Source organism: Hylobates moloch, unplaced genomic scaffold (genome assembly GCF_009828535.3).
Source record: "Hylobates moloch isolate HMO894 unplaced genomic scaffold, HMol_V3 SCAFFOLD_46, whole genome shotgun sequence".
NCBI lineage: Eukaryota > Metazoa > Chordata > Mammalia > Primates > Hylobatidae > Hylobates > Hylobates moloch.
Window position 1 is genome coordinate 401,760 of NW_026652321.1, and position 17,150 is coordinate 418,909.

The 17,150-nt window shown below is 46.5% G+C and overlaps 1 protein-coding gene across 1 annotated transcript in view; it reads left to right on the top strand.

Annotated features, from left to right (window-relative positions):
• Positions 1–17,150, top strand: part of DHRSX (dehydrogenase/reductase X-linked) — a 104,885-nt gene that overhangs the window by 37,353 nt on the left and 50,382 nt on the right. The window contains exon 3 of the mRNA XM_032757956.2: positions 2,158–2,365. Coding sequence (XP_032613847.2) covers positions 2,158–2,365 — 208 coding nt within the window. The remainder of the gene's footprint in view (positions 1–2,157; positions 2,366–17,150) is intronic.

A 17,150-nucleotide genomic window follows, 5' to 3' on the forward strand; every position in this document is an offset into this window, starting at 1 on the left:
CTTGAACCCGGGAGGCGGAGCTTGCAGTGAGCCGAGATCGTACCACTGCACTCCAGCCTGGGCAACATGAGCAAAACTCTGTCTCAAAAAAATAATAAGAAGTACAGTCCTTGAAAGGCAGGGACAACTGGAAGCAGGGAGGAGGCTTCCAGCTCACAGGTAGGTGAGACACAGATGGTTGCATTCTTTTGGGTTTGTGATGAGCCTTCCCAAAGGAGGTGATCAGATATGCATCTGTCTCAGAGCACAGGGGTGACTTTGAACAGAATGGGAGGCAGGTTTGCCTTCAGCAGGTTCCAGCTGGACTTTTCCTTTGAGCTTCCTGCTTTTGGGGTGCCCAGATATTTTCCTTTCACAGCTTCCATCAGGATACATATACCATGTGGTTAATTCAGAAAATTAGGCCAGGCATGGTGGCTCACACCTGTAATACCAGCACTTTGGGATGCCGAGGCGGGTGGATCCACCAGGTCAGGAGATCAAGACCATCCTGGCTAACATGGCGAAACCTCGTCTCTACCAAAAATACAAAAAATTAGCCAGGTGGGTGACAGGTGCCTGTAGTCCCAGCTACTTGGGAGGCTGAGGCAGGAGAATGACTTGAACCTGGGAGGTGGAGCTTGCAGTGAGCCGAGATCATGCCACTGCACTCCAGCCGGGGCGACAGAGCAAGACTGTGTCTCAAAGATAAATAAATAAAAATAAAAAAAATATATATCTAAAGCAAGAGATATGAACCTTCAGCCACCTTGAAATGTCATGATAATTGTGTAGCAAATTGATCGTCTCTGGGCATCCTCGGAGTGCAGAGGAAAGAAAAACATTATTGCTCAAATACTTCTTGTCTTATTGAAAAGAACTATGAGGCCGATTCTAGGGCCAACGATCTATTCCTAGCATGAAATTCTAAAAGGAGTCTATGGTGGTTGTGTGCCTTCAAGGGACGTTATGTAACAATGCAAATAACATCTCTTTAAAAAGTATTTCTAAGGCATACATAGAAAAAGTAGAAAATATTTACAGGAGCAAAGCTGGAAACATCCAGTTTTCTGTGTTTCTGGTGATTGAGGTTACCAGAGAGAGAGAGAGAGAGAGAGGGACGCTTCTCACTTTACCATGGTTATTGGATCGATTTTTATCACTGTGTCCTGTGATACTAAAACGTTTCTCTAAACTGCTTGAACCAAGGTGCAAAGAGTTTAACATGTGCTTAGCACACTACAGAGCTTGCAATAGCTGTGAGGAAAATTCTTGATAGCTTGGTAAGTTTGCCAAATTGCTGTGTGGTTTTCTTTTATGATTTGAGACTCATCAAGAAGACCACATGTGGCCAGGCACGGTGGCTCATGCCTGTCATCCCAGCACTTTGGGAGGCCAAGGAAGGTGGATCACTGGAGGTCAGGAGTTCGAGACCAGCCTGGCCAACATGGTGAAACACCATCTGAACTAAAAATACAAAAAATTAGCGGGGCGTGGTGATGGGAGCCTGTAATCCCAGATACTCTGGAGGCTGAGGCACGAGATTCGCTTGAACCCGGGAGGCAGAGGTTGCGCCACGGCACTCCAGCCTGGGTGACAGAGTGAGAATCTGTCTCAAAAAAAAAAAAAAACAAAAAACACGGTGGCTCCTGCCTGTAAACCCAGCACTTTGGGAGGCTGAAGTGGGTGGATAACTTGAGGTCAGGAGTTCGAGACCAGCCTGGCCAACATGGTAAAACTCCCGTTTTTACTGAAAATACAAAAAATTAGGGTGTGGTGGCGGGCGCCGGTAGTCCCAGCTGCTGGGGAGGCTGAGGCAGGAGAATTGCTTGAACTGGGCAGGTGGAGGTTGCAGTGAGCCGAGATTGCACCACTGCACTCCAGCTTGGGCGACAGAGTGAGACTCTATCTGAAAAATAAATAAAAATAAAAAATTAGTAACATAATTTAACATCTCTGACCCCAATACAATTAAGGGATGAGTTTGTAATAAAAACGTGAACTAGAAGAGTCCACACGCATTGGAGAACTGGCCAGCAGAGGGCATAATCACACATGGGTCTAGGGGAGGTGGCTGCATAGAGACGTGGCCGTGGCCGCAGGTACAGATGCTGCCAGCGTGAAGCACTCAGGCGTGAATGCCGTCAGCCTCTTACACCTTCTCCTGCTTGCCCACAGTGCCTGCTACTCACCCCACACAGCCTACGCCCAGAGCAAACTGGCCCTTGTCCTGTTCACCTACCACCTCCAGGGGCTGCTGATGGCTGAGGGAAGCCACGTGACCGCCAATGTGGTGGACCCCGGGGTGGTCAACACGGACCTCTACCGGCATGTGTTCTGGGGCACCCGTCTGGTGAAGAAGCTTCTCGGCTGGTTGCTTTTCAAGGTAAGCCCCTTCTGCTTCTCTGATTCACGGCTATACCTGAAGATGCTACAGGAAAGGGGGTCCCCAGTCCAGACCCCAAGGGAGGGTTCTCGGATCTCGTGCAAGAAAGAATTCAGGAGGTGTCTGCGGTGCGAAGCGAAAGCCAGTTTATTGAGGAAGTAGAGGAATAAATGAATGGTTCCTCCACAGACAGAGCATCCCCAACAGCTGCTCATTGGCCATTTTTATGGTTATTTCTTGATATGCTAAACAAGGGGTGGATTATTCATGCCTCCCCTTTTTAGACCATATAATATAGGGTCACTTCCTGGTGTTGCCATGGTATTTGTAACTGGCCCTTGTCCTGTTCACCTACCACCTCCAGGGGCTGCTGATGGCTGAGGGAAGCCACGTGACCGCCAATGTGGTGGACCCCGGGGTAGTCAACACGGACCTCTACATACATGTGCGTGTGTCTTTATAGCAGCATGATTTATAGTCCTTTGGGTATATACCCAGTAATGGGATGGCTGGGTCAAATGGTATTTCTAGTTCTAGATCCCTGAGGAATCGCCACACTGACTTCCACAATGGTTGAACTAGTTGACAGTCCCACCAACAGTGTAAAAGTGTTCCTATTTCTCCACATCCTCTCCAGCACCTGTTGTTTCCTGATTTTTTAATGATGGCCATTCTAACTGGTGTGAGATGGTATCTCATTGTGGTTTTGATTTGCATTTCTCTGATGGCCAGTGATGATGAGCATTTCTTCATGTGTTTTTTTGGCTGCATAAATGTCTTCTTTTGAGAAGTGTCTGTTCATGTCCTTTGCCCACTTTTTGATGGGGTTGTTTGTTTTTTTCTTGTAAATTTGTTTGAGTTCATTGTAGATTCTGGATATTAGCCCTTTGTCAGATGAGTAGGTTGCAAAAATTTTCTCCCATTCTGTAGGTTGCCTGTTCACTCTGATGGTAGTTTCTTTTGCTGTGCAGAAGCTGTTTAGTTTAATGAGATCCCATTTGTCAATTTTGGCTTTTGTTGCCATTGCTTTTGGTGTTTTAGACATGAAGTCCTTGCCCACGCCTATGTCCTGAATGGTATTGCCTAGGTTTTCTTGTAGGATTTTAATGGTTTTAGGTCTAACATGTAAGTCTTTAATCCATCTTGAATTCATTTTTGTATAAGGTGTAAGGAAGGGATCCAGTTTCAGCTTTCTACATATGGCTAGCCAGTTTTCCCAGCACCATTTATTAAATAGGGAATCCTCTTCCCATTTCTTGTTTTTGTCAGGTTTGTCAAAGATCAGATAGTTGTAGATATGTGGCATCATTTCTGAGGGCTCTGTTCTGTTCCATTGATCTATGTCTCTGTTGTGGTACCAGTACCATGCTGTTTTGGTTACTGTAGCCTTGTAGTATAGTTTGAAGTCAGGTAGCGTGATGCCTCCAGCTTTGTTCTTTTGGCTTAGGATTGACTTGGCAATGCGGGCTCTTTTTTGGTTCCATATGAACTTTAAAGTAGTTTTTTCCAATTCTGTGAATAAAGTCATTGGTAGCTTGATGGGGATGGCATTGAATCTATAAATTACCTTGGGCAGTATGGCCATTTTCACGATATTGATTCTTCCAACCCATGAGCATGGAATGTTCTTCCATTTGTTTGTATCCTCTTTTATTTCATTGAGCAGTGGTTTGTAGTTCCCCTTGAAGAGGTCCTTCACATCCCTTGTAAGTTGGATTCCTAGGTATTTTATTCTCTTTGAAGCAATTGTGAATGGGAGTTCACTCATGATTTGGCTCTCTGTTTGTCTGTGATTGGTGTACAAGAATGCTTGTGATTTTTGTATACTGATTTTGTATCCTGAGACTTTGCTGAAGTTGCTAATCAGCTTAAGGAGATTTTGGGCTGAGACAATGGGGTTTTCTAGAGATACAATCATGTCATCTGCAAACAGGGACAATTTGACTTCCTCTTTTCCTAATTGAATACCCTTTATTTCCTTCTCCTGCCTGATTGCTGTGGCCAGAACTTCCAGCACTATGTTGAATAGGGAATGCTCCCACATTTCTGCAATGATCTTCGTTGTCATGATGCGTTATCTTCTTAAGCACTGCAAGATTTCATGCCCCAGCCATTCCCTTGAGTCTTTTTGTTTGTTTGTTTGAGATGGAGTCTAGCTGTGTCGCCCAGGCTGGAGTGCTGTGGAGCAATCTCGGCTCACTACAACCTCTGCCTTCCGGGTTCAAGTGATTCTCCTGCCTCAGCCTCCTGAGTAGCTGGGATTACAGGTGTGCGCCACCACACCCAGCTAGTTTTTGTATTTTTAGTAAAGACAGGGTTTCGCCACGTTGGCCAGGCTGGTCTCGAACTCCTGACCTACCTCAAGTAATCTGCCCGCCTCGGTCTCCCAAAGTGCTGGGATGACAGTAGTGAGCCACCGTGCCTGTCCCCCATGAGGTCTTTTGAAGTGATATGTATCGGGGAGCTATAGATTTACTTTCTTTCCTATCTCAAGTCGGGATACTAAAGTTTTAATAATTTGTTTACAAAACAAAGAAAGAACCTTGAGAAGCTTTTCTATTTCTCCCTTTGCATTGCAGAATCGTCTAATTACCATTTTTAAAAGTGTCTGCTTTTGAAACACTGCCAGGATTCGCCCTCAAAACTGCATGGGTTGAGGAGTTTTCGGAAGAGCAATTCTAACTCAGCTTTCAAAATTCCTTGGGCGTCTACTGCTTTGTTGAAGTTTCCCACCTCTTTCTGAGTCAGTTTAGACAGCTTTTCCCTTTAGATAATTGTCTGTTTCATCAAGTTTTGGAATTAATGAGCTTGGTTACAAATTCCCTTTTCTCCCTGTCGGACTCCTGGCATCCCTCTTGATTTCATCTGAAAGTCTCTCATGAAGTAAGCTGCCCACCCCCAACGCGGACTTTTTGAGGGGATTAATTACTTCCCTTATTTTGCAGTTCGCTTTCTTATCAGTTGTTCTTCGAATCTCTCATTCCTCAAGCAAAGGAATTTCTTTGTTTCTTTTTCTTTTTCTTTTTCTTTTTTTTTGAGACAGAGTCTCGCTGTGTCACCAGGCTGGAGTGCAGTGGCGCAATCTCGGCTCACTGCAACCTCTGCCTCCCGGGTTCAAGTGATTCTCCTGCCTCAGCCTCTTGAGTAGCTGGGATTACAGGCACCTGCCATCATGCCTGGCTAAGTGTTGTATTTTTAGTAGGGATGGGGTTTCACTGTGTTGCCCAGGCTGGTCTCGAACTCCTGACCTCGGGTGATCCGCCCGCCTTGGCCTCCCTGAGTGCTGGGATTACAGGCGTGAGCCACTGCGCCCAGCTGTACCTCCCGTATTTTGAAGTTTGCTTTCTGATCCATTGTTCTTCACATCTCTAATTCCTCAAGCAAAGGAATTTCAAAATATGAGTTATTTTATTAAGCACTAAGTTTTTGCTAGCAAGACACCAACACTAGGATACATTTCATCCTTATAAAACCCCCATGACTCCCTCAGAGTGACTTCAGTATCCAAGGAGAGCATTTGCTGGTTTTTTCTTTTAATTTTTTTTTTTTTTTTTGAGACTGAGTCTTGCTCTGTTGCCCAGGCTGGAGTGCATTGGTGCCATCGTGGCTCACTGCAAGCTCCGCCTCCCAGGTTCACGCCATCCTCCAGCCTCCCAAGTAGCTGGGACCACAGGTGCCTGCCACCATGTCTGGCTAATTTTTTTTTTTTTTTTTTTTAGTAGAGACGGGGTTTCACCGTGTTAGCCAGGATGGTCTTGATCTCCTGACCTCGTGATCCACCTGCCTCGGCCTCCCAAAGTGCTGGGATGACAGGCGTGAGCCACCGCGCCTGGCCTCTTTTAAATTTGTTAGAGACCAGGTCTTGCTCTGTCACCCTAGCTGCAGTGCATTTTTTTGTTTTTGTTTTTTGTTTTTGTTGTTGTTGTTTTCTGTAGAGACGGGATCTTGCTGTTCACCCAGGGTTGTCTTGTGCACTGGGATTATGACACAGTCACTGGCTGCAACCTTGAAATCTTGGCCTCAAGTGATTCTCCCACCTCTGCCTCCCATAGTGCTGGGATGACAGGCATGAGCCACCATGGCTGGACTTGATATTATTTCTTTCTAAATATTTAACAAGCAAACTGGAACTTTAGCCACATGAATCATTCTTTAATCATTTGATCATCATCTGCAAATTTGGATTAAAAATAACCACGGGGCATTGCTTGAGTGATGACTGCCTTTATATAAGAGACAACATTGTGGAAACTTTAAAATTACAGAGCAGAAGAATATGTATTAGCCTGGAAATGAAATTAAAATAATGTAAGAATTTTAAAGAAAAGGCTATACAGCAGCAGTAGCTTGATGATGTGTGTATAATGATAATTCTGTATTGCTGTATATGTATTATTTACTAGTGTATGTGCATGCATGCATTGTAGATTAAGACTTGGAAGATCAGCTGGGTGCTGTGTCTCATGCCTGTAATCCCAGCACTTTGGGAGGCCGAGGTGAGCAGATTATTTGAGGTCAGGAGTTCGAGACTGGCCTGGCAAACATGGTGAAACACCGTCTCTATTAAAAAATAAAAAAAAATTAGCCGAGCGTAGTGATGCATGCCTGTCATCCCAGCTACTCGGGAGGCTGAGGCAGGAGAATCGCTTGAACCCAGGAGGTGGAGGTTGCAGTAAGCTGACATGGCGCCGTTGCACTCCAGCCTGGGTGACAAGAGTGAAACTCTGTCTCAAAAACAAAAACAAAAAAAAAAAAAAGAAGAAAAAGCTTGCAGGAGCTGTCCAGGGTCCCTGGGGAGAATCTGTGGGTCGTTCATATTCTGTGATGTTTCGTATCATCCGAGGGCATGGTTGTATGTCACTCTGAAACCTCTATCCTCTGTCTCATCAGAACACATGGACTTGATTCCAAATTCACAGCCACTAACCTGGGCGACCAGTCAGTACCAGAAGTAAAACTAGGAGGTTGATTGGTTTGTTTTTGAGATGGGGCCTCGCCCTGTCACCCAGGCTGGAGTGCAGTGGCACAATCACAGCTCACAGCGCCTTGACCTGCTGGGCTGAGATGATCACCCCACCTCCACCTCCTGAGTAGCTGGGACTACAGGAAGGCACCAGCACGCCTGGCTAATTGTTTAAAATTTTTTGGTAGAGCCGGGGTCTTGTATGTTGTCCATCCGGGTCTCCAGTTCCTAGCCCCAAGCGATCCTCCTGCTGTGGCCTCCCAAAGTGTTGGGATTATGATTTGTGCATTTATAAAGATGAGAGGTTTGATTTGTCCTGTATACAAATGCATCAGGCCATTCTTCATGCTGAGACATGCAGATGGTCTCAGCCTCAGTAGGAGAGTAGCTTAGTATTTCAGAGGGCATGTGTGCTCTTCAGCTCCTTGCAGCTTCATCAATGAAACTCAGTAACCCCCTACAATGTGTCCCCCTCCTAGGGAGCAAATGAACATGGCTATTACCTCTCTTCCCACCCCTGTTGTCTCAAGATCAGTGGGTGTTACAAAAAAGGGCTATGGGCCAGGCGCAGTGGCTCACGCCTGTAATCCCAACACTTTGGGAGGCTGAGAGGGGAGGATCACCTGAGGTCGGGAGTTCGAGACCAGCCTGACCAACATGGAGAAACCCCCGTCTCTACTAAAAATACAGAAATTAGCCAGGCATGGTGGCAGTCACCTGTAATCCCAGCTACTCGGGAGGCTGAGGCGGGAGAATCGCTTGAACCCAGGGGCGGAGATTGTGGTGAGCCCAGATGGCGCCACTGCACTCCAGCCTGGGCGACAAGAGCAAAACTCCATCTCAAAAAAAAAAAAAAAAAAAAAGGAAGCTATTGTAAATGCTGAGTGTGTCAGCTCCACCATACAGGGCTCATGTCCAGCAAGTCCTGACCGCTTTGAAATCACATGATCAGGCCTGCCATCAGAATGAACAAATTTGCAGTGTAGACTGCGTCTGCTTCACCATGAAGTAGACCACTCGTATCGTTGCTTGTCTTAAGCATGTATTTGCATCTGCCATGCAGTCTAATGAAAGTGTGGCTTGGGGTTGATTGGAACTTGGATTGATGTGCCGAGACGGTGACGGGTTAATCGGGTCAAGGATGCAGGTACTGGGAATTTTTTTATTTTTTATTTTTTTTAAGACGGAGCCTCGCTCTGTCGCCCAGGCTGGAGTGCAGTGGCGCGATCTCGGCTCACTGCAACCTCCGCCTCCTGGGTTCAAGCAATTATTCGGCCTCATCCTCCTGGGTAGCTGGGACCTCAGGTACCTCTCAGCACGCCTGGCTAATTTTTACATTTTTAGTAGAGACAGGGTTTTGATACGTTACTCAGGCTGATCTCGAACTCACAGTCTCGAGTGAGCCGCCTGCCTCAGCCTGCCGAAGTGCTGGGATTACAGGTATGAGACCCCATACCCAGCCCCCTCATTGCTTTTTTTTTTTTTTTTTTATTAATAAACAGATCTAACCACCCTCTCTGGACCTTCTATTTCCCCTGGGAACTGTCCCTTACCACAGTCACCGCTGCAGCAAATCCCCATACAGGAATTGCTCATACAATTCGCTTCCAGTCCCCCGTGCTCCACTGAAAATGCTCCAGGTGGCCTGGCACGGTGGCTCACGCCTGTCATCCCAGCACTTTGGGAGGCCAAGGCAGGCAGATTACCTGAGGCCAGGAGTTCGAGACCAGCCTGGCCAACGTGGTGAAACCCCGTCTCTACTAAAAACACAAAAATTAGCCAGGCGTGGTGGCGGACGCCTGTAATCCCAGCTACTCGGGAGGCTGAGGCAGGAGAATCGCTTGAACCCGGGAGCAGGAGGTTGCAGTGACCCGAGGTCGCGCCATTGCACTCCAGCCTGGTGACAAGAGTGAAACTCTGTCTCAAAAAAAAAAAAAAAAAAAAAAAAAAAATTACTCCAGGTAGAGCCACCAGGAACTTCACCCTTTCCCTGCAATGTGTAAGCCTCGGCCCTGGCTGTTTCCTCCTCCATGTGTGCCCTTCCCCCAGGTATCCATTCTCTCTCCTTGGCTTCATTCAGGCCTGTGCCAAAACCTCCAAAGATAGGGCTTCTCCTAGGTGCTTGCTTTCCCCCCACAAAGCTTTGTTTTTTTAAATGGGTCATCTCACCAACTGGCTTATGTATTTATTGATTCACTTATTTATTATAAATTTAAGGAGTACAGGTGCGGATTTGTTTTATTTATTTGTTTGTTTATTTTTTGAGATGGAGTCTTGCCCTGTCACCCAGGCTGGAGTACAGTGGCGCGATCTCAGCTCACTGCAACCCCTGCCTCCTGGGTTCAAGCGATTCTCCCTCCTCAGCCTCCCGAGTAGCTGCGATTATAGACATGTCCCACCACACCCAGCTAATTTTTATATTTTTAATAAAGACGGGGTTTCACCATGTTGCCCGGGATGGTCTTGATCTCTCGACCTCGTGATCCGCCTGCCTTGGCCTCCCAAAGTGTTGGGATGACAGGCGTGAGCCACCACGTGCGTCCTGGTTTGTGTATTTATAGACTTGCTTATTTATTATAAATTTAAAGGGTACAGGTGTGGATTTGTTTTTTTTTGTTTTTTTTTTCTGAGACACTCTGTTGCCCAGGCTGGAGTGCAGTGGCATGATTTTGGCTCACTGCAACCCCTGCTTCCCGGGTTCAAGCGATTCTCCTGCCTCGGCCTCCCGAGTAGCTGGGATTATAGGCATGTCCCACCACACCCGGCTAATTTTTATATTTTTAATAGAGACAGTGTTTCACCATGTTGGCTAGGATGGTCTTGATCTCTTGACCTCGTGATCCGCCGGCCTCGGCCTCCCAAAGTGCTGGGATGACAGGCATGAGCCATCGCACCCGGCCTGGCTTATGTATTTATTGATTCACTCATTTATTATAAATTTAAGGAGTACAGGTGCGGATTTCTTGCATGGAGACATTGTACAGCGGTGAAGTCCGGGCTTCTAATGAACCCATCATCCCAGCAGTGAATACTACACCCGTAGGTGATTTATTTCCATCCTCCACCTCTTGCCAACCTCCCACCTTTCAGGGTCCCCATCGCCAATCCACCCTCTGTGTCCGTGTAGACCCACTGCTGAACTCCCACCTGCAAGTGTGAACATGGCAGGATGGGCGTTTGACTTTCGGTATCTGAGTTGTTTGTTAGGATAACAGCCCGCTTCTCAAACTGAAGCTGTTTCCATTGAAATGCAACTTCCAATGTCCCTGCTGTTCCTAGCTCCTAGCAACACCATTCTGCTTTCTGTCTTGATGAGTCTGACGACTCTAGGGACCTTCGAAAGTGGAAACAGGCCAGGCGTGGTGGATCACACCTATAATCCCAGCACTTTGGGAGGCTGAGGCGGGTGGATCACCTGAGGTCACGAGTTCAAGACCAGCCTGACCAATATGGTGAAACCCCGTCTCTACTAAAAATACAAAAATTAGCTCAGTGTGGTGGCACATGCCTGTAGTCCCAGCTACTCGGGAGGCTGAGGCAGGAGAATCGCTTGAACACGGGAGGTGGAGGCTGCTGTAAGCCGGGATCTCGCCACTGCACTGCAGCCTGGGTGACAGAGTGAGACTCCGTCTCAAAAAATAAAAATAAAAAGTAAAATAAAATAAAATAAAAAGTGGAAACGTGCAGTGTTTGTCCATGTCACTGCAAAAGACATGATTTCATTCTTTGATATGACTGCATAATATTCCATGGTGTGTATATACTATACTATCTTTATCTTAGCCAGTCCTCTGCTGACAGACACTTAGGTTGATTGCATATCTTTGCTGTTCTGAATACTACTGCAGAAAACCTACAATAGCTGTGTGTGTGTATCAGGGCTCTGTGCCTGGAAGGCAGGGAGGGAGGTGCTGAATGCATGTGTGTGGGTCTAGCTGTGTGCATGGATCCAGGCTGTTTGCATGGATCAGGCTGTGTGCATGGATGAAGGCAGGGAGGGAGATACTGAATGCACATGCATGGATCCAGCTGTGTGCATGGATCAGGGCTGTGTGCATGGGTGAAGGCAGGGAGGGAGATATTGAATGCACATGTGTGGATCCAGCTGTGTGCATGGATCAGGGCTGTGTGCATGGGTGAAGGCAGGGAGGGAGATATTGAATGCACGAGCATGGATCCAGCTGTGTGCATGGATCAGGCTCTGTGCATGGATCAGGGCTCATCATTCCAAAGCAGAGAAATAAGGGAGATGATGAGGGAGGGGTCCCTGGAAGAATCAGGCAGTGGCTATTTCCTGCAACAGCTCCCTTCTCCTCTCCTTCCCTGCTGTCCCTCTCATTTTCCTAATTTGTTAATTCTGGATAATAATATCACATAAGATTGTTGTGAACATTGCTGACAGAATATATGGGAAACCATTTTCTCCACTGTAAAGCTCTATGTAATTATGTAATTATGAGCCATTCAGTCCTCTCTCTGACTATACTGCTTGTGGGTCTATTTAGTACACTTGAAACTATCTTCTATTTCGTGTGTTTCATCTTTTTTTTTCCTGCGCTTGTGCCTCACCATCCACCCACTGCCCATGTCTATTGGAAGCTCCCAAGCAGCAGGGGTTATTTCTAAAATCGCTTTCCTTTGCCCGAAGAGCTGGCAAAATATGCGTGGGCATTTAATAAACATTCTTTGGACTGAATGAAGTTGAAATGGTTTCTGTAGCTTGCAGCTCCAACAGTCTCCAGGACTCAAGAGTGGCTTTATGCAGATTTTACGATAAATGTTGCTGCAAATGTTGCTGTCTCCCCGGCCCCCCGGCGGGCGTCTGGGACTTCAAAGATTCCCTTGTGTCTGTTAAAAGGGAACACACTGCGTTCTTGGATTTGGGTTCACATTTATACATCTTCTGTCCTCTTGCCAGTCTCTAAAGATTGTCATTTAAAAAAAAAAAAAAAAAGCTGTAGGTAAAACAAGATGTGTCATTTAAGCCACAGGGAGCATGATTTACAGGACCGTGTTGTGTATTCAGAAGGCAACTTTCATTTCCCTGCACAAGGCGTCACCAAGCAAGCCCACTTCATCATTCCGAGAATGTGTGGAAGACAGAGCCTGTCAGCCACAGCTGCACAGGGTCAGATAATTAAATTCTGCCACGAAGCTACAGTTCCTTGCTCTATACAGGAGGTTGGCCAGATAGGAAGTGTTTTAGTCTTTGTGGGCCACCTGTAGTCTCTTTGGCATATTTCTTTCTTTCTTTTTTTTTTTAACAACACTTTAAGAGTATAAAACCATTCTTAGCTAGTAGCCTGTATAGAAACAGGTACAGGCTGAATTTTGCCCATGGTGTATAGTTTGCAGAGCTGCATAAGAAGCTAGAATGAGTGGGGTTCCCACTGTGGTCTCTGAGACCAGCAGCCTCTGGGAGCTCGTTAGAAATGCAGATTCTTGGGTTGGGCACGGTGGCTCATGCCTGTAATCCCAGCACTTTTGGAGGCTGACGCGGGCGAATCATGAGGTCAGGAGTTCGAGACCAGCCTGGTCAACATGGTGATATCCCGTCTCTACTAAAAATACAAAAAATTAGCTGGGTGTAGTGGCAGGCGCCTGTAATCCCAGCTACTTGGGAGGCTGAGGCAGGAGAATTGCTTAAACTTGGGAGGCAGAGGTTGCAGTGAGCCAAGATCATGCCACTGCACTCCAGCCCTGGCGACAGAGTGAGACTCCATCTCAAAATAAATAAATAATAAAAAATAAAATGCAGATTCTTGGGCCTCCTAAGACCCGCCGAGTCAGAGCTACCAGGGGTGCAGTTGTTTTTACAAGCTCTCTGGCCGATTCTCTTGAGTGCTAAGTGTGAGGACCCCTGGCCCCAGGACTGCAGGGGATTGAGCCCCAGCTTTGGGGCTGTGGACAAAAGAAGATAGCTCTCAGCAATTCCATATGAATCCTCCGTATGAATCCTAAAGGAAGTTGTGTTGCTCTAGTGGTGGTGGTTGTTGTTGTTTTCAAAACAAGTGGGTAAATGTTCATTCAGGAATCTCCCAGCCTCACACAAGTGAACAAGAGTGATTTCAATTCAGAGGAAGACTTTGAGAAACAGAAGAGTGTAGTGTGAAGGTTGTCTAGTTTTTTTTAGGAAAACCTGGATTATACTGTAAATTGATACTAGAGGGGGCAGACAGAGAGGAGGAAGAGGAAGGGCAAGAGGAGGAAGGGAAGGGAGAGAGAGAAAAAGGAGGAAGAGGAGGAGGAAATGGAGAAAAGGAGGAAGACAGGGATAGAAAAAGGAGAAGGAAGAAGGAGGAGGAGAAGGAAGAACTGAAGGAAGAGAAGATGAAGGAGGAAAAAGGGAGGAATAGAGAAAAGGGAAGAAGGGCAGAAAGAAAAAAGGAAGAAAAGGAAGAGAGAGAAGGAAGAGAAAGAGGAAAAGAGGATAAGGGGAAGGAGGAGGAGGAAGAAGTGGAAGAGGAGAAGATGGAGGAAGAAGAGGGAAAATGATGAGAAACAGGAGAAAGGAAGAGGAAGGGAGAGAGAGAGAAAAAAACAGGAGGAGGAAAAGGGAGAAAGGAAGAGGACGAGGTGGAGGCGGAAGAAAAGATGGAGGAGAAAAAGGAATAGAGAGAGAAAAGGCAAGAGAAAAGAGAAAGGAAGAAGAAGAGAAGGCAGAGAGAGAAGAGAAAGGGAGAAAGAGATAGGGGAAAAGAAGAGCATAAGAGGAAAAAAGAAAAAGAAGGATAAGATGAAGGAGGCAGAAGAGAGAAAAAGGAGAGAGAAAAAAGGAAGAGGGGAAGGGATAGAAAAACAGGAGGATAAAGGGGAAAAGAGAAGGAGGAGGAAGAAATGAAAGAGGAGGAGGAGAAGATGGGAGGAAGAGGAATAGAGAAAGGAGAAAGAGGAGGAAGCAGAGGAGGAAGAAGGGCGTGAGAGAGAGGGAGGGAAAGAGGGAGGTTCTCTCGGGCTCAGAGGTGATGCCACCTGGATCAATTTGAGGTACACATTGGAAATGCCACAGAAGTTACAGAACTGGGAAGGGTCGTTTTGTTCTGAGGAGATGCCATCTCTCCTTTCCACAGGGTATGTCTGTGATATACTCTCTGGTGGCTCTAACAGACTCCCCAGGAACAAAGACGTCATAGGCTCTGAGGCTGCTGCCCTAAAAAGAAGCGTCCTCTTTGGATGGGAAACTTCTTCCCTTGAGTGGATAAATGCCCTCCTTTGGTGCAGCCTTAAAAACCAGCCAGCAGTCTCTGTGCTTTGACTGACTGCGAGACCTTCCAGTGCCTCAAGTGAAGAGATGAGCCAAGATCATTCCTGGAGCTTGGCATTTCTTCCTGGTTTCAGAATGCCCAGAGTCTCTGCCGTTGAGACCATTCAATTTTGTATTGTGGCAGTTCTCAAGAAAAACAAGACCGATAGGATCTATGCATAGAGAAAGATTTAGTTTAACTAATTGACTCAGGATTGTAGGGGCGGGCAAGTCCAAAATTGGTAGGCTGGCTGGCAGGCTGGAGACCTGAACAAGATTTGACATTGCAGCCTTGAGCCTAAAATCTGCAGGGCAGGCTGGACACTCGGACAGGATTGCCCTGTTACAGTCTGGATCTAGGAAGTGTCAGTGTTTGCTGTGAAGGCCTTCTCCTGAAGAGGTGAGGCCCACCCACATTGTGAAGCGTCCTCTCCTTTGCTTAAACGCAACTGATTTGTAAATGTTAATGATATCCACAAACTACCCAGTCTGGTGCTTGACCAAATGTCTGGGCACCAAAGCCCAGCCAATTGATACATGAAATCAGTCATCACAGAGACCACCTGAGACCTGTGTTACCTGACATTAAACAGCACAAGCCATCTCCTCTGCGTTGTCTGTCAGGTGAGTGTTTATTCCTGGTAAGAGCAGGTTTGCATGTGTGTCTTATGGGATTGTAGTTAAAGGAAGGTTTCCTTAATCCTCGCTGGTTCAGGTGGTCACTGAAGACATGAAACATCCCTAGAAGTTTAGCACAACCCACAGCTCTCATTGGGGAGTTGAGAGCACACTCATGCACACATACATGCACACATGTACAAATACACATATAGATGCAAACGTACACACCTGCATCCCCACACACACATGCACATTGTGTGTACACATGCACACGTGCACACACACCTTCACATACATGCATAGACACACATGCACATATACACGTGCAAACCCATACACACAGACATGCATATATTCACACAGCTGTGCCCACATGCCTGTGTGCACATATGCATGAGCAAACACACATGCACATATATTTATGCATATACACATATATTCCCATACACATATGCACATATTCACACATGCATTCATACACATCCATGTATGCACATATGCTCACACATATCCATATACAGAGACATGCACACTCATACAATACACATCTACCCACAAGTATGCATTCTCATGCATGCATACATATACACACATGCACACATACACATGTGAAAACACACAGGCACATACCCACACATCTGTGGCCACACACACATGCATGCACATATATTTATCCAAACATTTGCATGAATACACACATGTGCCCATTAACATGTACATTCATGCACGTGTACATACATATGCTTACACATATATATACATACAGACATGCACATACAATCATACAATACACATCTACCCACAAGTACACACACATCCACATACATGCATACCTACACATATCTGTGCACACACACACACACGCACACGTTATATCACCCTATGATTTGCGTGTGAGTCAGCATCCCAGACAACATCCAGCCCCGGGAAACCTCTTTTCCAGAACATTCCAGAAGGAGCAAGCAGCAGGTACAGAGAGGCAAGAGGCAGGGGACACCGTAGCAGAAGCAGCAGGATCCCTGGGTGGCTGGAGCAGAGGTATGGAGAGGAATTGTGGCCTTTGTAGAGTGTTGGGAACATTCTTCCAGGGAGGCAGCTGAGCCTGGGCAGACGTCTCTGCATTTCTCTGACTACAGCATTATTCCGTCCCCTCTTCCACAACTTTGGGGCGTGGAAACTCTCCTTGGGAAGCTCAGCCAGCAGTCTCTACTTGCCAGCCACTTCCCTGAGTGTGAGTTTCTGCCCTAAGATGTGGATGGTGCTAAAATAGATACATGTGCCCTCAGATCTCTCTGAGCACATCTCAAGGATCTACCAACAGCGTCTGCATTCAAATAGCAACGCTTACAGAAGGTGACCGAGCCTCTGCGTGCCTTGCAGAGAGCTGGGCATTTGCCCCCCAAGCCCTGCTAGCCTCCTCCCTAGGAGACATCCCGGGTGATGCCATTCCTACTGCCCTCTGCTCCTGGCAGTGGAGAGTTAGGAAGTTTCCTTGCAGACAGCACAGGGGACCCGTCCCAACGACAAAGGGAAGCCCTGTGTGTGTGTCTTTTGCAAAGCCCAGCACGTCTAATACAAGTTAAGTGTGGAGTTCAGAGGGAACAGCTTTCTGAAGCTCTTTGAAAAGAGTCACAGGCAAATATCTCTGTGTGCCCTGGGTGCTATCTGGAGAACAGGAGCTCTAACAAAAAGGAAATCGTGGTTTGAATGACACAAAAGGGATTTGCTATTTCAAATTCACAATATCTGCCTTATCTTAGAAATCAGAATTCTCAGAGTCACCCCAGATATTTGGTCAAATGGGGGCAGAACCAGAATTGGTAAATGCAGCAAAGGCTCTGAGGAATAAATTCGTCCCTCCCTTCCTTCCTCTTCTCTTCTCTTTTTTCCTCCAATCCTTCTTTTTTTCCTCCAATCCTTCCTTCCTTCCTTCTTTCCTTCTTCCTTCCCTCCCTCCC